The 25,767-nt window shown below is 31.7% G+C and overlaps 2 protein-coding genes across 4 annotated transcripts; both read left to right on the forward strand.

The window, feature by feature from the left end:
- The first annotated feature begins 2,269 nt into the window (after window positions 1-2,269).
- On the forward strand, window positions 2,270-3,787 carry LOC131622510 (zinc finger BED domain-containing protein RICESLEEPER 2-like). The gene is made up of 4 exons (XM_058893545.1): window positions 2,270-3,097; window positions 3,190-3,265; window positions 3,374-3,449; window positions 3,667-3,787. Exons 1-4 carry the CDS (start codon window positions 2,270-2,272, stop codon window positions 3,785-3,787), a joined length of 1,101 nt encoding a protein of 366 aa, XP_058749528.1.
- A 1,462-nt stretch (window positions 3,788-5,249) lies between these two features.
- LOC131622463 (uncharacterized) lies at window positions 5,250-9,348 on the forward strand. 3 transcript variants are annotated; one of them, XM_058893498.1, is made up of 12 exons: window positions 5,251-5,409; window positions 5,739-5,993; window positions 6,141-6,345; window positions 6,608-6,698; window positions 6,811-6,956; window positions 7,060-7,303; window positions 7,464-7,568; window positions 7,662-7,844; window positions 8,137-8,341; window positions 8,440-8,932; window positions 9,029-9,108; window positions 9,203-9,348. In XM_058893498.1, exons 2-12 carry the CDS (start codon window positions 5,765-5,767, stop codon window positions 9,205-9,207), a joined length of 1,986 nt encoding a protein of 661 aa, XP_058749481.1. In that variant the 5' UTR covers window positions 5,251-5,409; window positions 5,739-5,764; the 3' UTR covers window positions 9,208-9,348. The 3 variants fall into 3 exon arrangements, with proteins under 3 accessions (XP_058749479.1, XP_058749481.1, XP_058749480.1); XM_058893496.1 differs by having other exon boundaries at window positions 5,250-5,409; window positions 9,029-9,348; XM_058893497.1 differs by lacking the exon at window positions 5,251-5,409 and adding an exon at window positions 5,490-5,640 and having other exon boundaries at window positions 9,029-9,348.
- Window positions 9,349-25,767: the final 16,419 nt, after the last annotated feature.

A 25,767-nucleotide genomic window follows, 5' to 3' on the forward strand; every position in this document is an offset into this window, starting at 1 on the left:
TCAAATCTGACCTTATATGGATTAAAGCACTTCCCTCGTGTCGTTTGGATGATTCACAAAGGTAATGTTGTGTTTGGGTTATAAGTAAAGTAAATAAGATCACATTTTGTTTTTAAAATATACACACATAGGAAAATGAATTGTACATCTTGTCTATATTGACGATATCACTGTTACAGAAGATGATTTGACTGATAGACAACAACTCAAAGAAATTTGGCATATGCAATCAATATTGGAGGATCATGGGAAAGTTGATTTACCTGACACACTAGGTCAAATTTGGCATATGCAATTAGTGTGGTGAGTCAATTTATGCACAATCTAAGGGTGACTTACTTGCGAGATGTAAATTGTGTTCTACAATATCTCAAAGCCACCTAAGAAAGATGACTCTTGTTTAAAAGAGGTGGAAGTCTAACTATGAAGGCTTAAATTAATGTTGATTATGTCAGTTCAGTGATTGATATAAGATCTACTTCAGACTATGATATCTTCTCGTATAGAAATCTTGGACGAGTAATAAACAAAGTGCATTTGCTCAACCAAGTATTGAAGTTGAATTCAGGGCTATGATACTAGAAATTTATGAACTATTATGGATGAAACAAGTGTTAGAAGATTTGAAAATACAATGTTAAAATCCTATTAAGTTGATTTGTGACAATGAATCGACTATCAAAATTGCACATAATCCTATTTAGCATAACGCGACAAACATTGAGATTGACCAACATTTCATCAAATGAAAATTGTATAATTGATTGATAGCAATTAGAGCTGTCAAAATGGGCACGGCCCACTGGGCCGACCCATAAGCCCTATATTTTAGCACGGGTCGGGCCGTAAAAAAGTAGGAAAAATAAAACGCTATCTTTTTGGGCCAGCCCATCGGGCCTGTGATTTTTATGGGTCGGGCCGGCCTAGCGGGCTGACCCGCTAAAAAAATAATAATTTATTTTGAAAAAAAATATTTTTGTTCATTTTAAACGTAAAAAGGGCTAAAATATATTTTAAAGAAGGCCCAATAACTAAGTTTATTTTCTAACGTCTCATTCAATGTAATGTATTTTAAAGAAGGCTCAATAACTAAGTTTATTTTTTAACCTCTCATTCAATGTTATTTTAGGGTTAGAAGTTAGTAAAGCAAAATAGAGACATTGTGAGATTTGAGTCACAGTAGTAGCAACAACGTGAAAAAAGCCTCTTCTAACTTGGCGACGACGGTGATTCGTGACTCCGACGGCAACGATTGGTTAGCCGCACAGTGACATCGTGGATTCGTGGGTAAGTGTGTCTTTCCTTGTTATGTATCATTCAATATTTTGCTCTTTGTTTATTAATATATCAGTACACTAGCAATACAATGAGTTGAAGAAACCTTAGAAAATGTCAAACTGATTTCAAAAAGAGGAAGAAAATACATTGGTTAGATCTCAGTTGATAGAATGAAACCATTTAATTCAAAAAGGGGTAAACTGAACTCAAAAGGACTGTGAGTACTAGTTTTAGTAATTTGACCATGACAAATATAGTTGTTCTTTCAACTTACGAAACAAATAGAGTATATCCCGTGGAACGATATGGATTTGATGAATAAAAAAACATAAATAAGCCCAAAAATATTGTCCCTTCTAGTTTGAGTTTTGTGAGCCATATTACAAAGAAATATTACAAAAATGAATATTAATCTTTTTACAGAGTGCATTAACACTTTTTCACTTTCTGTATCATATTTATCTCTTAAATAAATGTAGAAGCAAAGAAACATTTAACTTGATGATAATGATGATTTGAATTGATATATTTATCTTGATATATTTGAATTGATAGATTTGAATTTTATGCCTATATACTGCAGCTATGGATGATAATGATGATTTGGTAATGTTAGATTCTCCTCCGCTTACAGAGATTCACTTTCGAGAAGCATTATCCGACATGATCTTCCATTTAGCTTTGCTGAGTATGATGGGATTTTGGCTACAAACAAAATATTGAATCCTGATTTTGTTTCCATTAGTAGAAACACTGCAAAAGCTGATTGCATGAGTGTGTTTTCATGTGAAAAAGAAAAGCTAAAGAGTGTGTTAGCATCCATTCCTGGAAGAGTTTGTCTAACTTCAGATGTATGGACAACTGTAACAACACAAGGTTATATGACTGTCACCGCTCACTATGTTGATCAAGATTGGAAATTAAATAGCAAATTGCTTTCATTTTGTCACTTGGAGAATGCACTTTGGATAATGCCTCTTCGAATGACAGCATGGTAAACATTTTGAAAGAGAGACTCAATTTGCAAGATGCTTTGCTATGTAAAGGTAAATATTTTCACGTGAGATGTTGTGCTCACATCTTAAATCTCATAGTTCAAGATGGTTTGAAGGCAGCGGGGGGTGCTTTGTGTAAAATTCGAGAAAGTGTTAAATATGTGAAGGCTTCGGAAGGGAGATTGAGGGAGTTTAAAAAATGTATCGAAGAAGTGCATTTAAATAATGTAGAAGGTGGATTCTTAAGGTTGGAAGTGTGTACTAGATGGAATGCCACATATATGATGCTTAAAAGTGCTATTAGATATCGACGTGCATTCATTAGCTTGAGTTATAATGATAAAAACTACAAGATTTGTCCAAGCATTGAAGAATGGGATAGAGCAGAGAACATTTGTAATTTCTTGGCTCCGTTTTATAATATTACTAACTTAATTTCAGGATCATCTTACACAACCTCAAACTTATACTTCATGCAAGTTGCACTTATAGAGATGGAATTGAATAGAAATTTGAAAAGTCAAGATGAAGTGGTCAAAGATATGGCTAAGAGGATGAAGGAAAAGTTTGATAAGTATTGGAGTGAATGCTCAATTACTCTTGCACTTGGAAATGTTCTTGACCCAACATCAAAGTTGGACTTTTTGAACTTTTGCTTTAAGAAACTTGATCCAATTGGCTTCGAAGACAAGGTAGATAAAGTGAAGGATGGCTTGTATGATCTCTTTGATGCATATCAAAATAATATGGTTGCAACAAGTTCATCAAGAAATACTCAATCTCACTCTTTTGGCCAACCATTAGGCAAGACATCATTTTTGAAGGTAAGTTTTAATAATAAAATTTATACTCCTTACATTACTTTATTTTTCTATTCAATCTTAGTTTAAATAGTTTCTTGCATGTCTAATTTTAGGAATACCGTCAAGAAAAGATACAAAAGATTTCAAATGATGGCAAATCCGAACTTGAAATATACTTGGATGAAAAATGTTTGGATGATGATGTAGATATTCTCCAATATTGGAAATTAAATAGTGTCTGATTTCCTCAACTTGCTATAATGACTTGTGACATTTTAAGCATTCCAATCACAACAGTGGCTTCTGAATCTTCATTTAGCATCGGAGGTCGTATTTTGCATAAGTATAGGAATTGCTTACTTCCCAACACTGTGTAAGCTTTAATCTGTACACGTAACTGGTTGCATGATTTTAAAGATGTTGGACCTTCAGGTAAGTTTTAAATTGTAGCTAATAGTCTTTGTATTTTATTTTCAATTTACACTTGTAAATATAATCATTCATAGTAAATAGGCTCGAAAATATTATCATAGTTTTATTTCCTAGCATTTCTTTTAAGCTATTGACTTATCATGTATTATGGATTGCAGATATAGTAAAAGTGGAGGAGATATAATTGTTGGAATCACCAAGTGTTCAATAGACTTAGGCCACAATGTTGTCTACTTTATAATTCATTTTGTTATCTATTTTGAATTGTTAGATGATTAATTATTTTGTTATGTATAAATGAATGTATTCTATTGGCTCTAAAGTTACACTATGTGACAATTGTTGGATTCACCAAGTGTTCATGGGACTTAGAAGTTAGACCATAAAATTGTCTATTTTATAATTTATTTTGTTATCTATTTTGAATTGTTAGATGATTAATCAATTTGTTATGTATGTATGAAAGAATGTATTCTATTATCTCTTAAGTTATACTATGTGACAATTGTTGGATTCACCAAGTGTTCATGGGACTTAGACCACAAAATTGTCTCCTTTATAATTTGTTTTGCTATCCAATTTGAATTGTTACATGAGTAATTAATTTATTTTGAATGAATGTATTTTATTGTCTTTATATTTATAAATTAAAATTAATAATATTTAAATATATAGGTGGGCCTGGCCCATCGGGCTTTATGGCCCATAAGGAACTAGGTCGGACTCAATTTTGACAGCCCATGAAATATTGGGCCGGCCCACGTCAAAGCGGGCTAGACCGGGCCGACCCACTTAACAACTCTAATAGCAATCACTTACATGTTTACTTGCCATCAACTATTAGATGTGTTAACAAAAAATTTACCAACCCAACAATTTTGCAAATTTACTTACAAGATGAAAATGATTGATGTTGATTCACCTATTTGAAATGAAATATTATAAATATGAAACCCTAAATAACACTAACATTTATAATTATTTTATTTTATTAGTGTAAAATTAATTAAAAAAGCTCACTAGATTCATATTTATCCATATTTAAGCAAGTTAATTTTAATATTACTAATTATAATTTTAAAATATATTAAGAACTTTTTTATAAATAATATTTTAAAAAACTAAAAGCCTACCATTCTTAATAATTTAAAGTCATAAAACGAATAGTACGAAAATATTAGAATTAATTTAAAGTAAGAATAATATCATAATTAATATTTAGTAGTAATTTATAATAATAGTGTATCATATCATCAATATAAAATATGCTGTTTTTTTATAATTTTTCTTTTGATGAAATTGTTTTTTATAATTGGACCACGACTACACTCAACTACATTTATTAGTAGTGAGAAATTTTTTTTAAAAAAATCTTGAAAGTGAGCATTAAGAAAACGGCCACACGTCGTTTTTGCCGACCTTCCAGTTTGACTGAAAAAGAGCATTATAAATCATTGAATTTTCACCGCACTATTTGAAAAAAAATATATATATTTTAAATTTATACATTTTTTATTATTAATTCTTAATTAAAACCGTTCGATCTAAATCACACGGTTACCAAAATTATGATTGAATCTATTTTGCTGGTAACTATGCGAAATCTTACATATTTTAATATATTATTATTTTAATTATTATTAATATCGACAAGAAAATAAAACAAAACAAAAAAGAGTTCTCCTAGTTTGATATACGTGGGTTGTTTTGTCCTCTTCCTCCACTCCGTTTAATTAGCAACCTCGCCACTTCACAAACAGAAAATATCGAAACCAGTGCATAGTGTCCCCCACTACTCTCTCCTCTAATTTACCATTTCAATCACTTTTCCATTCACAATCTCATAAAGTTACCATTTTTCCAACTACACTCTTGCAAAACCCACCATTTTTACTTTCATTGTGAGTCATCACACACACATCTTCACCTACAATCTCTTCTTTCCTGCAAAACTAACCATTAATAAAAACGTGTGCTTCATTGTTTTTTTTGATACTATATTCTTTACCCTTTTTGTTGTTGAATATAAAAATTGCTTTTTTATGTAATGGAGTTTTAGTTTTCATCAACCCATTTCATTGGATATGCTTTTCTTTTGCTTCTTTATTCATTTGCCTTAGATACCAAGTGGGGTATAACTCCAAAATTAAATCTTTATTCTTTATTCTTGGTTGTGTTATCTTATAATGTTTATATTCTTGGTTCTTATATATGATGTCTTATTCTGAAGGTGAAGCAAGAGGTGGGAAATTCAAAATGTCTAGGGTGTTTGTTCATAAGTTGGGCTTCTTATGGTTATGTTGTTGGTTGATGTTGACTGGAGAAGCTCAAGTGGATGAGATGAAATACAAAGATCCAAAGCAACCAATTGCAACCAGGGTTAAGGACTTGTTGAGTAGAATGACTTTGGAGGAGAAGATTGGTCAAATGACTCAGATTGATAGGAGTGTTGCCAATGTCAATGTTATGAAAAACAGTTTCATTGGTGAGAATTAAGAATTTCATTTTACCTTCATAGTTATTATTGTATTTTGAATTGAAACTGTATATACTTTCATATTCTGTAACAGATCTTATAGCTGTATGTGATGTTTCTTGAGTTTACATATTAATGTCATTTGTATATGTGCAGGGAGTGTATTGAGTGGCGGCGGTAGTGAGCCGCTTCCAAAGGCTAGCGCTGAAGATTGGGTGAATATGATAAATGAGTTTCAGAAAGGAGCTTTGGCAAGTAGATTGGGGATTCCAATGATATATGGTATTGATGCGGTTCACGGACACAATAATGTCTACAATGCCACCATATTTCCGCATAATGTCGGGCTTGGATGTACCAGGCAAGTTGTGTTTTTTTGCTTATTATTTGTCTGTTTGGTATCGATTTGGATAGAAACATGGTCCTAGATAGAATATTATGGCGAAAGTTGATCCATGTAGCCGATCCTACTTGGTGGGATAAGGCTTGGTTGTTATAGGAATTAGGATTAACATTTGATGTCAAAATTTTAGTGCAACTTGATATCTGTTTATATTGCATGTATATTTATTGGATTGGATGCATCCTCTATTTGCTATGTTCTAATAATCTTTGACGAACAGGGATGCTTCCTTGGCACAAAGAATTGGTGCTGCAACTGCTCTTGAAGTCAGAGCGACAGGGATTCCTTATGCTTTTGCTCCATGCATTGCGGTAAATATGCTATACTAACGATAAACTTGTAAAATAGATTGTTGGATGGGTTTGGGCATTTGAGGTTGTCCTTTGTCGGATATGTACTATTTTTGTTAAATTTTACTGATAGGTTTGTAGAGATCCAAGATGGGGTCGGTGTTATGAAAGCTATAGCGAGGATCATAAAATCGTACAACTAATGACAGAGATCATACCGGGGCTACAAGGAGAGATCCCTCCCCATGTCAAGAAAGGATTTCCTTATGTCGGTGGCAAGTATGACATTATTCGATGAAAAGCCTTTTTATAAATCATGAAAAAAAAAGCATAGTTGCATAATTGTCTTGTATTTTTATAAATCGTGAAATTATTGTTTTAGGACAAAGGTAGCAGCTTGTGCTAAGCACTTTGTTGGAGACGGTGGTACAACCAAGGGAGTAAATGAGAACAATGCGGTCATTGATTGGCATGGATTGCTGGGCATTCACATGCCTGCGTATTCTGATGCCATTATTAAGGGGGTTGCTACCGTTATGGTTTCATACTCAAGTTGGAACGGTGTAAAAATGCATGCAAATCGTGATCTAGTCACTGGCTTCCTGAAGAATACCCTTAAGTTTAAGGTGATTCGACTCTCTTTATTTATTTTTTTATACGTAACTACGTAATAAACACAGGTGTAGTTCTATGTTAGGAAAGAAATATTCAGCATCAATCAACTATTATAGAACTATTAAATTAAATACTAAGTCTAACTACAATTATTATTCACTTATTTGCCAGGGATTTGTCATCTCGGATTGGCAAGGAATTGATAAAATCACGACACCTCCCGGTTCAAACTACACCTACTCAGTTCAGGCTTCCATTCTAGCTGGTGTTGATATGGTTAGTTTGTTCTCTATGCTGAAACAATGTAATGCTTATTGAAGAATAGAATTATAGAACTCAGCTTTTCTTTTTGCCGATTAATCATTTTAGGTGATGGTCCCAATGCTATTCGAAGATTTCATTCAGGACCTTACAAGCTTGGTCAAGAATAATATCATTCCAATGGATCGTATTGATGATGCCGTGGGGAGAATTTTGCTTGTAAAGTTCACCATGGGTCTTTTCGAGAATCCTCTAGCCGATTTCAGTTTAGTCAATGAACTTGGAAGCCAGGTGAATCATTCAAACCATCATCCCAATTATAAAATGGATGTTCAGAAACAAACTTGATTTATTTTTTCTAATCCATCGGAACAATGAAAAAATGACCATCCTTTTCATCGGATGAAAATAGTATATTCGAATTCAATGAAAATAAGTCTTGAAGCATACTTTCATTACGAAACTAAGCATTATTAATCGACATTCTTTGTTAATATACCTATCTGTTACGTGTAATTTATAATATATCCTATCACAAATAAGAGATTGAGAGTTGCGATATTCGATTATGCTGTTTGATTAGGCACACAGAGATCTAGCAAGGGAAGCTGTGAGAAAATCTCTTGTCTTGCTTAAGAATGGGAAAAGTCAAAGTGCTCCACTTCTTCCTCTTCCAAAGAAAGTCCCAAAACTCTTAGTAGCTGGCACTCATGCTGATAATTTAGGTTATCAATGTGGCGGATGGACAATCAAATGGCAAGGATTCATCGGCAATACCGACACGAGCGGTTAGTCACTCAGACACTCATATAGAACATGACGGTGTCTACCTTTCCGCTAGTAAACTATAATTGAATTGAAGGCATTTTATTTTTCTGATGGACAGGAACTACTATTCTCAGTGCTATAAACTCGACAGTCGATCCAAGCACACAAGTTGTTTTTCGTGAAAACCCGGACGCCGATTTTGTTAAATCCAACAACTTTGAATTTGCCATTGTTGTTGTTGGCGAGCCTCCTTATGCCGAGACTGCTGGGGACAGCACATCACTTACAATGTTGGATCCTGGTCCAAATATCATCAACAATGTTTGCGGAGCTACCAAGTGCGTGGTTGTCACCATCACAGGCAGACCTATTGTAATCGAACCATATCTTTCATCCATAGACGCATTGGTTGCAGCATGGTTACCGGGCACCGAGGGACAAGGTGTGGCAGATGTTCTCTTCGGCGACTACGGTTTCACTGGCAAACTTGCAAGGACATGGTTCAAATCTGTTGATCAACTCCCAATGAATGTCGGAGATCCTCACTATGATCCACTTTTTCCTTTTGGTTTCGGCCTAACCTCCGAATCCGTCAGAGACCTAGTAACAAGGTAAATAAATATTCGTCGACATTTCTTATACAAAATTTCCTCGGCGATACGATAGTGTTTTATACTGATGGAACTATGATATTATTTATTGTGCAGGTCAACTTCAACTGCTGAATTTGTAAGGGCTTGTATAGTTACCATCATGGCGACGCTACTAACGAGCTTGTATTTAATTGGTATGTTTGTGACTGTTACTTGAGTCACAAGTAAGTGTATTACATCAACATAACATTCTTATGTTTAATATGTCTCTACATATAATTTTGATAGGTTAAGCAATGTATGTTTATGGGAACTTATTGGAGCTGGAAGCTAGAGAACTAACTTGGAATACTTCCTAGATTAGTCCTATTTTAGTCGAATTCATTGTATTATGACATTATTATTCATGAATTAGGACATTTTTTTTCAGTACATATACAGATAATTTATTTGTTTTTCTTGAGTTTAGGCTTCATGAATTGGTTGCCTTTTGGTGAAGTTTAATATGCATGACATGACTTAAGAAAGCATATCACCCAAAAAAGAGTACTTATGACTTAAGATTAACAATATATTCTAGCACCGTATTGGGAAATCTATGTGAGTTCCATAATTTAGAAAGTGGCATGTCTAATAAAGTGATGTTTACTTCTTCATTCAACATTTCTTTTTCCAAAAAATGATATTCTTAAACCAAAGAACAATTGATGACAAAGAATCTTACATTCTAAGGGAGAAACTAGTTGGAAAAATTGTCTCACTTATGAGATGTTTTTTCGTTGTGGTTAAAATAGCCATAGATAATTTCGTAAGGTAAGATCAGTTGGTAACTATCCACGGACATGTCGGGCGCAAGTTCGAATTTGCGAGAGCCGTAGATTGTGGAGAGCCGTTGGATATATTTAAAGTTTAGATCATATATACTTATCTGCAGGGTATTTCTTGTTCGGACAAAAATTAAACCAAACTAAAGAAATCCGATACTAATTGATTCGTCTTTCCGACCCAACCATATTAATTTTCATAGTTTTATTATTAGGCTCTCTTTCTTTTCTTTACGTTTTGGTTCTCCTAACTACAGTATTTTCCATTTTACAAAATAATTTGTATGGTCCCTAGGTCTTCCTTAAAATTAAACAGCCTACGACCCTCATTTAATTGTTGGTTGAGTTTGCCTAAATTTTTTCAACATAATCTATATTTGTAGCCTCTTAAAGGCCATAGATTCTAGATGAGAAAATAGATAATTATATCTGGCTCCTCTCAAATTGGAGATGACATCACTACATCTTAGATGAAATAACTAAAATATCTTTTAATTAAAAAAATTTGAAATTGCAAAATATCCGATGTCAAATACGTTGTATCATACCATATTTAAAAAATATATATAAATGCATAGAGGTATACCGGATTTTTTTAATATATCAAATGCATAGAGTTATACTGGACGGATTTGTTAAAATATCCGATAAATACAACACATATGAAAGTGAATCTTTAAGGCTATCTTTGTGAGTTTGGAGGGGAGGGAAGGGAAAGACTTTCAAAAACGAAATTTTAAAAACATATAGAAAAATATTTTACACTTTTAAAAAAAATGATTTTGTTTAGAATGATAAAAGAGTTATTATCATTACTAAATTTTTAATTTTAAGAATACTATAACAACCTAAAAGATATTTGGAAAATTTATGTAAGCCCTTCAAAACCCTCTAAAAACCTCGTTCAATACAATTTTTGAGTTCCTCCATTTTATGGGGTTTTTGGTGTTATGAATAAACTCAAACCCTCCAAAACCCTCATATCCAAAATCTTTTTATCCTTTTCACTCAATTCTTCATATTTTCCAAAGCTCTCCCCTCCCTTTCCCTCCAAACTCCCAAACATAGCCTAAGGGTGACATTGGATTTTTTCATTCATCCGACAGGGAAAGGTTTTTTTAGTTGTTTGATTAGTTTTGTTTTTAGTAAGACAAAGAGAAAAATATATTCTCTCTGTCCCACAATGAGTGATTTAGTCCACCATTTCATGCAGATTAAGAAATGTAAATAAAAATAAGAGAGATAAGTATTTTTACTATAGTACCCTTACTATATATTAAGAATGATGAAAATTTTATTTATTAGAGGATAATGTTAGAAAAAGTGTATTGAAAATTGAAATGGAACATTAATTTTGGGACATCATTTTATTCTAAATGAGTCACTCATTATGGGACGGAGTGAGTAGTTGTATATTAAAGTTTCAGTGCAATTTTGAACATTCAAAAGTGTCAGTGCAATTCCGATCATACAAAAGTGTTAGTGAAATCTCTGATGGGTCATCATGAGGGGGAAACATTCACATTGTGTCAAACATTCACCTAAAGATCAAAGACTCACCCAAACAAATGAGACAAACACTACATATTCCCAAAAACTTTAAAGTGATAGGTGTATGGGTCATCTCATTTATAGAGTGCTTAACCTCCACTTTTCTAAGCAATGTGGGACTTAGAACTCACACTTGTTTCTTCATACAACTCACACGTGTTTCCCAACAATCTCGACCATACAAAAGTGTCGGTGCAATCTCAATCTCAATATCTTGCACCTTCACTACAGTTCTTTCTTCAACGATTAGTGACAGGAGACAATGGACAATCGGACTTAAATTTCAATTGAATTCAATGATTGTTGTTGACAAAACCAACTTCAATAAATTAATTTCTACTCACAGACCTAGATGAAGATAACATAAGTGGGAAGAATTTGATGTTAAGGTTACGGGACAACGAGACCCAGCAATATGATAACCCATATCAAGAATCTTCATTCATTTGTTACCCCATTGGACACCTAAGCTAAAGATTCTTAATGAACTCCTAACTTTTGGAACTGTGTTGTAGAACACTTTGGAATACAAATCATTGTTGTGAAAAACTTCACCATATAATTGCTTCTCAACCAATGACCATGACATCTTATAGGGTAACAACCATGTTTGGTTAATATAATTAACAAACGAAGAGATATCAACACATATTAGCTCAAAATGTTACAAGTGTTTCTCATACTTTAACACCTTATTTGAATATATGGTCTTATTATATAGTTCCATCACAAGCTTGTCTATTAACCTCGACAAACTCCTTGCACCAACAATTTTTGCAACATGGAATGCACATAAGATGTGGACTAAATATAGGAAAACAAATTCAATGGCATTCATCAGGGAAAGTTCCCGATCAGTCACCACGACCTTGAAAAACAACTTCTCGGGTGTGAGCAACTCCTTCAGCTTCTTTACTTTTCAGTATAAATTAAGTTCAACAAATATTTCATTTTTGTGAACGAATCTCTAATAGTAGATCAATGTGTAGCTCTTGCTCTATACATTCTCCTGACACTTGTTAGACTCTCAACATTCATATCTTTCAGTTCACCTATTATGTACCTCGGCGCCATGTTCTACTTTGTCATGTTGTTCACAAACAGTCTTCCTTTTGGTTTTAGACGACCTTGTTGGATATGTGACTCTATAAATAAGAGGGGGGATGCATTCTGAAGGTTAGGAAAACTTTGGTTGAAAATAATATCATTTGTAAAATCAGTCTTTGAAAATATTTTGTAAAATAAATGAATAAATAGGCAACCGAAAACTAAAGAAATGATAATTAATGGAAAGTAAATGAGATCAAGGAAATAGAAGAACACCAGGGAATTATACAAGTTCGGCCTAAGAATGACCTACTCTTGTCCCCGAGAATTATTCTTCAGAAGGATATGCGTACTAATCTCCTTATATAAGAAATGAAGTTTCCATGCTAACTTCTAGACACCGAACAAAGCTTAGTATGATTAGTCTCCAAACCAAATAGAGATTTTCTAAGGATGATATTGAATCAAAAATAGAGTTTTGAGTTGGCTATCTTCTGAATTGAACTAAGGTTTCATACAGGCTGACCAAAAATCAAGTTGAGATTTTCATTGGACTGATCTTGAACCTACTGAGCTTTTATACCAGATTGAACTCAAAAATCAATTGAGATTTTAGCCGGGCTGATCTCGAACCGATAGAGCTTTTAACCATACTAAGCTCAAGAACCGCTGTGAAAATTTTACTAGATAATCTTCACTAACCAAAAGATTGTTTTTTCTTCAAGAAGAAACTCATGAACCAAACAGAGCCTTCATAAGACAATCTCCCAAAAATACAAGAGTTTTTACTGGCTTAGCTCGAAACAAACAATAAATTCCTACAAAATAAATATTTACTAAAAAGATAATTATGCTCTTGGTAAATTACAATTTTACTCTCATCTAAAACAAATATCCTCAGTTAGACTCAAGAATACTCTTGAAACACCGTGACTAAATATATGTAATAGAATGAAAGATTTAAATATATGATGAGAGAAATGAAAAAGTAGGATCACTGTGTTTTCTATATGTGAAAAAGTGATAGAGAAACTCTCTAATTATAGACCCGGGCGTGGTATAAATTTGAAAATAATTCATGGGCCAAATCAATGTCATAAACAATTAGGTTAATCAATTAGACACTCTAAATAATCAATTTTTAAGGTCACAAATGGAATGTTTTAATATCTAGCTATTATCAATAATTAAGAGATTGTTCCAATCGATTTTAGACTAAACCACTATGAGTTAATCGATTGGATCATTAATCTAAATATTCAATTAGAAAAACTCTTTCAATCAATCATATACTCCCTTAATCAAGCTAGGCTGAAAAAAATATTTTTTTGTGGTTTAAATAAAATATGAGAGGCTTCTTAAATTTTTTTAGTGTTTGTGTGGTTTTCCATAATATTTCTACAAATACTCTTGTGTTTTTACAAGATACTGGTCACTTAGACGAACATAACCATTTCACACATCCTCTCTTTCACAACTCTGAAGCTTCAAGTCTTTGCATAATTTATTTGAGTTTAGCATCATATAAGAGCATCAACTCTTCTTGAGGAATCTTTATGTTAAATACCATTATTTAAGAACTAATAGGTTAAACCATAATTGATCCTAGAAAGAAAAGTCTTCACTTGAATGTAGTTTGAACACAATGTTAACTTCAAATAGAAGTCTTGATCTTCAAGAGCATAACTTGATTCAGGAGGAAAGCTTAGTCAATCATCTTGAGCATATTCGATCACTTGAGCTATCTTTAAAAGATACTGAGTTCACTGGATATCATTTGATATTAAGTGTTGTCATCTTCAAAACTAAACAACGGCTTAGTTGCATTGTAGCTTTGTTTATCTATAAAATTCTCATCTTGGATCATCTAGATAATAATACTCTTGTATTTTTAGTGGTTCAGAGGACTATGTCTCCCACAGGCGAGATGAAGCTGAGAGCCCCAGGCCCAATAGAGAAAAAGAGGCATCTACAAGCGAAGACAGTAAAGTTGTGTGTCACATATTCAACACTATTGCAGGAGGATTAGTCGGAGGCGGTGAGACTAGTTCTGACCGTAGAAGATATATATGCCAAGTAATAAATATAGAAGACCTCACTAATGAGGTAAGCAAAGGCAATATGAAGACGCTAGAAACTGAAACCACCTTCTCCAAGAAGTGCGCAATCGGCATCCACCCTCACATTGACCACCCCATGGTCATTACCTTAGGTTAGTGGAAGATTAAAAGTGTTCTCGTAGATAAAGGAAGTTTTGCAGATGTCATATACTAGGACGCGTTTAAGGGCTCATTAGTTGGATTCTCTAGGGAGAAGTGCAAGTGAAAGGCTACATCATGCTAAAGACCACCTTTGAAGTGCAGGAGTAAGCCAAAAAAATTAAGGTTCAGTATTTGTTTCTTGATGCCCCATCTTTTTACAATTTGATTATAGGGTGGCCAACCTTTAATCAGCTTGGTTCTAAAGATTGGTATAATCTGTCAAAAGTGTGAGTTATTACTTCACTCATCGCCTTATTGATCTTTTTCTTAACTATCTTTTACTTTTCTCTAATTTCGACATTCATGCACTTAGACTATTGCTTAAAACATTCATTTTTTACTCGAACTTTACTCTGAACACCCCTATTCCATCACCAGGATTATTTACCCATAGGTCCATAACCTCTTGATTCTACCAACGTCTCTTCAGCTACCTTTCTAATCTCCTATGTCATCTTGTTCCACATATCATTTGCACCCTTTTATATTTGTTTGAAACCCTTTCTAAAATTTGTGTTGAAAACTCCTTTGTTTTTCACCATTCAAATGCCACCAGTTGCTCCTTGGAGCTCCCATGTGACTTCTTCTTTCCACTCCCAGCTTACTCTTACATAGACTCTTACATTCGTAATTAATACTCTATATTGGGTACGTAGTCAAACTCTATCCAGATGTAACTTAACAGTCCAAGCAAATCTTCATATTTGATTTTATAATAAGAAGAAAAAAATCAATCTGAGAAAATGTAACACCACTCTTATATGTGATAAGATGTTAATTTTTTTTCCAAAAAATTTATTATTTATAGTATGATCAAATGTCTTTGAAAAATTTAGGATTGATTTACCCTATACATTTACCTATGTGAGACCACACCCTCATGCATGCCCTCAAAACCTCTTGTATGTTCCCTACATGTCCATTTAGATCTCCTTGAAGTATATCATGAAACAAGCCTCATAAATTCTCTCAGTCAAAGGTGTGTAAGCACTGTTAACATTAGATGGGTTTTATTTCACTACAAATTTCAGCGTTGGGATATGATCTCATACTCTTTTGATGTCCACAATATATTTCTTCTACTCCTTGTTTACAATAACCACGTCCCATTTCTCGATATAACTTTGTTAGTGTACCAAAGCTTTAATTTTGAGATGTCTAATTCTTTTGTCTTTTTACTCATCCACTTAGTTTTCTGTAGGCGCAAGAAATTGATAATCTCCATTGTTTCCATAAATTTTTCAATAAGCGCGCATATATTCCACTTTCCAAAACGAATCTTATCTCACGAAGTAACTTCTTTACCCAAGGCCAGTCATAAAAAAGTTGAAACCCTTGTTTATTTTTCACTACATCCAAAAGGAGATGCAACGATCATTTATCATTTGACATTGTATTTGATACAATTCATTGCTTATGGACAACGTCCTAGCATTCTCATTATTACTATTTGAGTCATAGTTGTTAAAATTGTATTTAAAACCTAAACTCTATAGATTTCACGTTTCTAGATCAACATTTCGTGTTAAATCGTAGGTAAAAATGTTTTTTATGTGAAATATTCTTGGATAAACCACTCTGAAATCAATGAAATCATATAAAACCGTTGGTAAAATCGTTGCGTTTTACTTTTTGACCCGATTTTACCTTCTTTTTTTGGTCAAATTTTAAAAATCTCATTTTCTATTTGGGCTCATGAAAACTTCTCCCACGTTTTTTTATTTTATTCACATTCAAACAATCCTCCAGCTCTATCTTCAAATAATTTTGTCTTTGATTGTAATATTGAAGAATCTTGAGATGAATTTGATCAAGTTGAAGATGATGTTGTCGAAAGATTGGACTTTCAATTAAGTTGAAGATGGAGATGAAAACTCTTGTTTTTTAGATAATCTTTTAGGTGTTACTTTTTATGATTTGGTCGGTAAATTATGTAGTTTGATTCAATTTTATGATTATTACACTTTATTTTGATTATTTGGTATATTTTTGCTTTATAATTAAATTAAAATTTTAAATTATTGATGCATTTAAAGTATATATATATATATATATATATATATATATATATATAATTAATAATATTTTAATGAGTCAAACTCTAAGATTTTACCATTTCGATTTTACGTTTCAATTTTACCTAAGCAAAAAGAATCAAGGTAAAAAATCTGATTCTAACAACCTTGATTTGATCTATACTAGACGTCTACCCGCGCAATACGCGGAAAGCTTTATTAAATTATTATCCATAAGTTATTATTTAGATAACTATAAATATATTTTGTATTGATATTTTATATTGAGTTTGTTTTTTATATAAAAATTTAACAATAATTTAATAGTTTATAATTTACAAATATATATTCAATATTAATAATTTATTATAGTAATATTTTGGACATTTTTAAATAAATATTTTTATTCTTATACCACATCTTTTACTTGGAAGAAGTCTAAATCTCCTATATTATCTATTAGTCCATAATATTGAAGAAAAAGAATACCATTATTAATATAATTCTTTTTAATATTAATATATCAACTTAAAATATGAATTAAAACATTTAAATTAATATAATATAAACACATTCAATACAAATAGTTTATTAAGGTATTACAATTTTTATTCATGAGTAGGGGTGGGAATAGGCCAGGCCGGTCTACAGGGGCCTACGGCCCAGCCTACATAGGCCTAGGCCAGGCCAGGCCTATTTAATAAAGAGGCCAGGCTTAGGCTTTTTTAAAAGCCTATTTTATTAAATAGGCCAGGCTTAGGCTATTAAAAAAGCCTATGAAGCCCTATAGGCCGGCCTATATTTTCATATATATTAGAGATATGTTAAATAAGTTGGTTCATGTATGCATATATATTAAAAAAAACTAAATAGGCTACCATATATATATATATATATAACAAATGCTAAATAGGTTCATTTATATATGTACATATATGCCGACATACAAGACTTCTTAAGTTATATAGATTAATTGAAAACTTTAATGAGATACAAGCTTTTTAAATAGGCTTTCAGGCCAGGCCAGGCTTTTAAAAAGGCCAGGCCAAGCCAAAAAATTGAGCCTATGATAGGCCTTAGGCCAGGCTTAGGCCTTTAAAGTTTATCGTAGGCCAGGCTCAGGCCTTCTAAAGCCTAGCCTAGCCTAGCCTATTTCCACCCCTATTCATGAGTTGTTGTCATCTTTCCTATTAGATTTAGATTAATAATAAAACAAAATAACATCTTATCAATAAAATATATAATATTTTTTAATTATAAATTTAATCTAAATTAACGGAGAAAAATAAAATTACAATAGTGGGAGGGCAATACCTAATCCACTAAATTTTCAAATGAAAGAAAAAATAAAATAAATAAGAAAAGCAAAACAAATAATAATAATAATAATAATAATAATAATAATAATAATAATAATGGAAAAGATAAATTAAAAATAGAAAATCATATATTTGGGAGGTCAAAATGAATTTTGAGAAATTCTTCCAAATAAATATGAAAGTGTGTTTCAAAGTTGACTCTTCTATCAATTAATAAAACAATAATATTTTTATGACACATTTAATTAAGAGTTAAAACAATTGGAAAAATTTGAAAAATAAAAGGTGGTAGGTGGTTATGGAATAGAAAAAAGATGACTATATATTTATAATAATAATTAATGACAAATTTATCATTTTCTAAAAGTTGATTATTCTATCAATTAATAAACAATTGTAACTGATAAACAAAAATATTGTATTAAAATTGTATTTTTATGGCACATTTAATGGAAAGTTAAAGAGATGGAAAAAACTGAAAAAATAAAAAGTGATAGGTGGTTACGAAATAGAAAATGAATTGTTATGTATTTATAATAATTTACACCAAAATATATTATTACTATTAGAATTAGTATTAGAATTAGAGTAATATTAAAATTAGAAATAAAGTTAAAATAAATTGTTTAAGGATATATAAATTAAGGATATATTAAGGATTATATAAATTATTTATATAAATTATTTATATAATTTAAATTATTTAATTGGTTTATGTAGTGTTTATGATTCTAAATAAAAAAATGTAATTATATTTTTAAAAATAAAGTTAAAATATAGAAATATTAGTATTTTCTAGAATTACGTTATTTTGTATTTTAATATATGATCTTTATTATAATGTTCGATGCAATCAATTGAAAAAGTGAATAAAAATCTTAAATATAGTTTATTATAATATCATTTAAATATGTTCATTGCCATAAATGTATTATAGTAATATTGGACATTTTGAAAAACATCTGTTTTCTTATATCACGTGTGTTTCACTGGGCAGACATCCAAATCTCACACAATATATATTTGGTCCATAATATAAATAAATATTAATATAATTCTCTTTATAACAATCAACTTAAAAAATAAATTAAAATTTTTAAATTAAAATAATATAAACAACTTCAATACTATGAATTTATTTTCATAATACAATTTTTATCCATTAAATTGATTTATACTCATATCAATATTAATTAAATTTAAATTAGTTATAAAATCAATCACATCTTATAAACAAAATATATATTATATTTTTATTAAAAATTCAATCTTAATTAAAAAAATTACAATAGTGGAAAGTCCTATCACACTAAGTTAACAAAAGAGAAAATAAAAATAATGACAAAAATAAAAGAAAACAAATAAAAGCAAAAAAGATAAATTATAAATAAAAATTTAAATCACGGAGGTCAAAACGGTTCTTGAGAAATATTTCGGAATAAGATGTGATAGTGAGTTCTATTAGATTATATTTTGTAGAATATGTCACCGGTTTGTCAATTTGTCAGTGTATACTACTAATCCTAAGATCCCAAAAAGTTTTATGTAAATGTTTCAAACACAGTAGTGTTCCATAATCTAAATTTTGTCACAATCTCTTGCATGTGCTTGTTTCAAAGTAAATATAACTGTTATTATTTATGCTGGCAATATCTTATCTTCGGTAAGCCTGCAAAAACATATAAGGTGAATAATTCTGTATGAAATCTCAAACAAATATGCAAATAATTATTAGAGAAAAAAAAATCTCTAATTGATTGAAGTTGTTATCAATAATCTAATAAGAAGATAAACAAATATGCAAATAGTTATTAGAAAGAAAAAAATTCTTACTAATGAAGTTGTTATCAATAAGAGACATTGTGAAAAATCTTTAAAAATAGCAAATATGTGAAATGGGTAGAAAAAACAATGAGTAAATAAATAAGGTAGGTGTATAAAGGTGGTTATAAATGTGTGTACGAATAAAAACGATGACTGGGTCAGGGCGAAGAAGCGGAATCGAGGGCGGCCTCCGAAAACTCTGGGGCCATTGATTCCGGTGAACCATCCAACTCTGTCACCTCACACGACGAAGGCGAGTGAGACTACTAGTGGACTGAATATTGAAGATGCATCTATTATGGAGAAGAAGAAAGAGCAGGTTCGACATAATGAAACCCTAGAATCGCCGAAATCAATTGAGGAATCCCTGAAGACTGTGAATGTGGAGATCAAGGAACGAAAGCTTTGGGTTGATGTGTTATCAGAGAATCGCAATCCTGCAAAGGGATTGGTTATGCATTACATCCCACCTACGATAATTGACGGCAAAGTGGAAATTGAGGTAGATGAAGAAGATGCAGTTCGTGAAATGCAGTACTGGAAGAACTCACTAATCATGTACGTGCTAGGAGAGGATCTTAGTATGAATGCGGTTAAGAATTTCATGGTGAAAACTTGGAACTATGTGCAGCTTCCCGATATATTTTTCCATGATGAAGGCTACTTCATCCTCCGATTCAAATCTGATGATGATATGGATGTGGTTTTGATGAAAGGTCCTTATACCTATAGAGGAGTGCCGATGATTCTTAAGGAGTGGAGAGCAGGTTTTGATCTAAAGAAGGATATGATGAGAACGATACCTATTTGGATAAAATTTCCTATGCTGCCTCTGCATTTATGGGGAGGATCAAACTTGAGCAAGTTGGCAAGTGCTTTTGGAACTCCAATCGTGACAGATGAGTGCACTGCTAACAAATTGAGAATATCATACGCTAGAGTGCTTGTGGAAGTAGATATTACTCAGAAGCTCTTGGAAGAGATTGCAATCAAGGATAAGGATGGACAAACTGTCATTCAGAAAGTTGAATATGAATGGAGGCCAAAGTTTTGCGATAAATGTCAACGTGTGGGGCATAATTGTGAAACAAGGATCAAGAGGAAGCAATGGCAGCCAAAGAGTCAGCCTGACACAAGTGCAGTGCAGCCAGAAATAAAGAAGGACACAATTGAAGAGGTAACTATCACACCAAGCATCCCTACTACTGATAATTCTGGATTATTTGATCAGACTATTTGGACTGTAATAGGTAAACAGGGTAGTGGGAGAGGAAAAATGAGTGAGCATGTTGGGATATCAACTCAGGTTCATTGTGAGAATGGCTATGGGGTACTAGGGGTTTTGAATGAGCCACTAGTAGATTTTGATAGAGGACCATGCTAACATCTTGGAATGTTAGGGGGCTAAATAAGAATGGGAAAATAAGAGAGGTTAGCTCCCATCTCTCTAATTTCCATCCTTTTATTAGTATTTTGATTGAGACAAGAGTTAAGGATAGTAAAGCTAATAAGGTTCGGGATAAGCTCAACATGAATGGTAGTTATATTGACAATTATAGTTCTCATCCTAATGGTAGAATATGGATATATTGGGACAATAATAAGGTTGACTTGAGGTTATGTAATAGCTCTAGCCAGCATATCCATTGTGGTGTCTACACTGTAGCTGGGGAATTCCTGTTTTGGCTGACAGGGATATATGCTCATAATCAACCTGATTTAAGGAGGAATTTATGGAAGACCATAGCTAGTATCCATAAAACTCAAACAGGACCTTGGTGTGTCATAGGAGACTTCAATAATGTGGCTACTGCTCAAGACAGAATTGGAGGGAATTTGGTGCATATTAATGAGTATAGTGATCTTACTAATATGATGCAGGAAACTAATTTGTCAGAGATGGATAGTGTGGGTGATTTCTTTACTTGGTCCAATAGGCAGGCTGTTGGCACTATATTTTCCAGAATTGATAGAGCAATTTGTAATGCTGAGTGGTTCTTGAAATATAGCAATCATGTCCTAAGTATCCTTCCTCCTAACTTGTCTGATCATTCCTTGCTCTCCATTACTGGCCCTAATGACCTGAAGAGGAATAACCAGTTTAAATTCAATAACTACCTTTTGGATATTGATGGCTTTCATGAGATGGCAAAAGGTTCTTGGGAAAAACCAGTGAGGGGTGCTCCTGTGCATGTTTTATGGGTGAAGCTGCAGAGATTAAAAATAGATGTAAAGAGGTTTAGCAAGCAAGCTGGAAACGTGAAGATTAAGCTTAATGATACAAGAGCCAGTCTGCACAAAGCCCAAAGTGAATTAATGAATAATAGGCAGGACAACAACATTATTGGAAGAATAAAGACCTTGTCTGAAGAGTTGGTCAAACTGCATGATCATGAGGAGGCAAGATTGGTACAGAGGGCAAAGATAAACTGGATTAGACATGGAGATGAGAACTCAAAGTATTTCTTTGCTTACCTTAAAGCTAGATACAATAGAAACTGTATAAAATACCTGCAGAATGATAAGGGAGAACTTGTGACTGACCAGGAAGATATGGAGAAAGAGGTTGTTCAGTTTTATAGCAGCCTTATGGGAGATAGTGCAAAGTGCATGAAACATATTGATATTGAAGCTATGCGAGAGGGGGGCCAAATTGGGGTGCATCACAAGCAATTCTTAGTGAGTCAGGTTACTCATAAGGAAATTGAAGATGCCATCAAAGATATTGGTGATAATAAATCACCTGGTGTTGATGGGTTCAGTGCGAAAATCTTTAAAAGTTGTTGGCTGTTCATGAAAAAAGAGATTGTGGCTGCAGTATATGAGTATTTCAGAACAGGGATAATGTATAGAAAATTCAATGAAACAGTTGTAACCCTTGTTCCTAAGGGAGATAGTGCTAAAAGTATCAAAGACTATCGGCCTATAGCAGGGTGTACAGTGTTCCTAAAAATTATATCAAAGATTTTAACAGCTAGATTGAGGACTGTTCTGCCTGAGATCATAAATAGGAATCAAGCTGCTTTTGTTGCTGGGCAGGATATTCACAATCATATACACCTAGCTTATGAACTTTTAAAAGGCTATGAAAGGAAGAATGGCACACCAAGATGTATGTTCCAAAAAGACCTTCAAAAGGCCTATGATATGGTTCAATGGAGAGCTTTGGAGGATATTATGAAGGAAATGGGGTTTCCAAACACCTTTGTTGAGTGGATTATGAACCTGGTTTCTACTGTTTCTTATGTATTCAAGGTGAATGGGAATTTAACAAATACTGTGAGGGCAAAAAGAGGGATTAGACAGGGTGACCCGGTTTCTCCACTTCTATTTGTGATCATGATTGAGTACCTCAATAGATGTTTGATAAAGATGCAAAAGGAACCAAATTTCCACCATCATGCTAAGTGTAAACCGTTGGCTCTGACAAATTTGGCTTTTGCTGATGACATCTTGTTGTTCTGCAGGGGAGATGTAGATTCAGTGGATTTGATGATGAAAACATTTAGCAATTTCTCTGAAGCAACTGGCTTGATCTTTAATCCAAGGAAGTGTCATGCTTTCTATGGAAGTGTGGATGAGAACAGTAAGAGGAAGATCAAGTGTTATTGGGTCTATCACCCAATACTGGATGTTGAACTTTCCTCTCCCAAAGGCAGTGTGATTAGCAGAATTGACTCCATATGTAGAATTTTTTTGTGGACTGGGAAATCGGATATGAGCAGGAAAAGCCCCGTAGCCTGGAGTAGAGTGTGTAGCCCGGTAAAGCATGGTGGTTTAGGGCTAATAAACCTAACAGTTTGGAATCAAGTGACTTTATTGAAGTGTCTTTGGAACATATGCAAAAAGAGTGATAGTCTATGGATCCAATGGGTTCATAAAGTCTATCTTAAAGGTAAGAATATCTTGAATATGGACATTGGTCAGAGCTGTACCTGGACTCTGAAGAAAATTATTAAAGGCAGGGTGCTGATTGAGAAAATGCAACAGGATTGGAATCATATGATTGCTATAGGTAAATTCTCTATGAGGAAAGTCTATTATAATTTGATAGAGGATAGTACTGTTCAGTGGCATAATCTGATGAAGCATAACCTAGCAAGGCCGAGGGCTAGGATTACTTTATGGTTGTTATGTCATGGGCACCTTCCTACAAAGGATCAACTTTTTCGGTTTGGAATTATAAGTGACACTGTGTATAGTATGTGTGGCAAGAAGGAGGAATGTGTTGAACATATATTTTTTTCCTGTATCAATACTGCATGTGTTTGGAAAGAGGTTTTAAATTCGCTTGAAATTGATCACACTCCCCAAGCGTGGAGTACGGATTTGCATTGGATTATGGCTAGAGCAAAAGGTAAAGGTTGGAGAGCCCGGTTATTTCAAATGGCTATTACAGAAACTGTCCATGAAACATGGTTGTATAGGAATGCTTGTGTGTTCAATAATGATAATTACAAGAACAATATAGTGGAAAGAATTATTGATAGTATAGTGTATAGAAATTGGAGGGATAGGAAAATTAGATTGCACATTGCAAATCTAATGGTATAGGGTCCTTTGGTTGATGGCTGAATCTGTTAAGATTGCCTTGTTTGTATTGTGATTTTTTTAATTAATATATATTTGGTTCAAAAAAAAATGTGTGTACGAATATAAAATGACATAATATTTTATAACTGTTTTCATATACTATTATTAATATAATTATTATGATTTATTATATTTTAAAACTCTTTAATTCTATCAATCAATGAAAAAATGATAATCGAAAAACATAAATAAAGTATTAAAAAAAATAAAAATCTTACGACAATTTTAACGATGAATTAAAGAGATAAAAAAAACAAAACAAAAAAATTAAATAGTGGTAGGTGGTTATCAGTTATGGAATAGAAAAGAGATAAATATAGATTTATAATCATTTACACCAAAATATATTATTATTATTATTAGAATTAGAGTAATATTTAAATGAAAAATAAATTTAAAATATCAAAATAATAATATTTTTTGAAGTTATGTATTTTTTATTTTAATAAGTTGTATTTATTATAAGGATGTGTAAATTATTTATGTAAAATATATTATTTAATTGGATTATAAAAACTAACAGCAAATTTATTTGAGAATTTTTTTTAAGTAAAATTTATTTGAGTTACATTTGAAAGAAATATAGAATTGTATAATATATAAGAAAATTGGAAGGTGAATATATAATTGTATAAAATATAGAATTGTACACATTTTTTTATTATTAATATTATTATTAGATGTATAATTTATTATTATCATTATTTTTTTTAAAGTGGTAGTTGAACATTTTATTATTATTACTACTAATTTATAAAATAGAAAAGTATTTTAAAATTTATAATATTTAATGATAATATGAGTTACAATATTTAAAATATTGAATTGTATAAAAAAGTTAATCTCATAAAATATTTATTATTATTATTATTATAGTTTTTTTTTAAAGTGCTATATGAATTTTATATTATTACTAATTTCTTTAAAAAAACAATTTAACAAATTGTAATATTCAATAATAATAGAAGTTATAATGGTATTAAAATGCTTTTATTATGTGAATTGAGATTTAAATTTTAAAAAATAATTAAAAATAATAATTTGACAATTTTTTTGGTTACATAATAAATTGTATAAAATATAATATTATTTAAAATATAGAGATATAATTATATTATTTTTTATTTTTATTCTTGTTATTATTGTTATTATTATTATTAGTAATTATTAATAATTAATATAGTGTCAATATAATATATTTGATGATTTTTTATATATATATATATATATATATATATATATATATATATATATATATATATATATATATATATATATATATATATATATATATATATATATATATATATATATATATATATATATATATTAGTTGACATTGCATCATATAGAAATAAAAATGGATAATATTTTTTGTAGAATATAGAACATATAGAAATAAAAGTTTAATATATTATT

Source organism: Vicia villosa, unplaced genomic scaffold (genome assembly GCF_029867415.1).
Source record: "Vicia villosa cultivar HV-30 ecotype Madison, WI unplaced genomic scaffold, Vvil1.0 ctg.000030F_1_1, whole genome shotgun sequence".
Lineage (NCBI taxonomy): Eukaryota > Viridiplantae > Streptophyta > Magnoliopsida > Fabales > Fabaceae > Vicia > Vicia villosa.

Coding starts and splice junctions, on each gene's coding strand:
- LOC131622510 (XM_058893545.1), top strand. CDS start 2,270: ATGGTAAACATTTTGAAAGAGAGACTCAATTTGCAAGATGCTTTGCTA. Junction 3,098..3,189: donor GCAAGACATCATTTTTGAAG/GTAAGTTTTAAT, acceptor GTCTAATTTTAG/GAATACCGTCAAGAAAAGAT. Junction 3,450..3,666: donor TGCTTACTTCCCAACACTGT/GTAAGCTTTAAT, acceptor TATGGATTGCAG/ATATAGTAAAAGTGGAGGAG.
- LOC131622463 (XM_058893496.1), top strand. CDS start 5,765: ATGTCTAGGGTGTTTGTTCATAAGTTGGGCTTCTTATGGTTATGTTGT. Junction 7,304..7,463: donor AGAATACCCTTAAGTTTAAG/GTGATTCGACTC, acceptor CTTATTTGCCAG/GGATTTGTCATCTCGGATTG. Junction 8,342..8,439: donor CGGCAATACCGACACGAGCG/GTTAGTCACTCA, acceptor TCTGATGGACAG/GAACTACTATTCTCAGTGCT.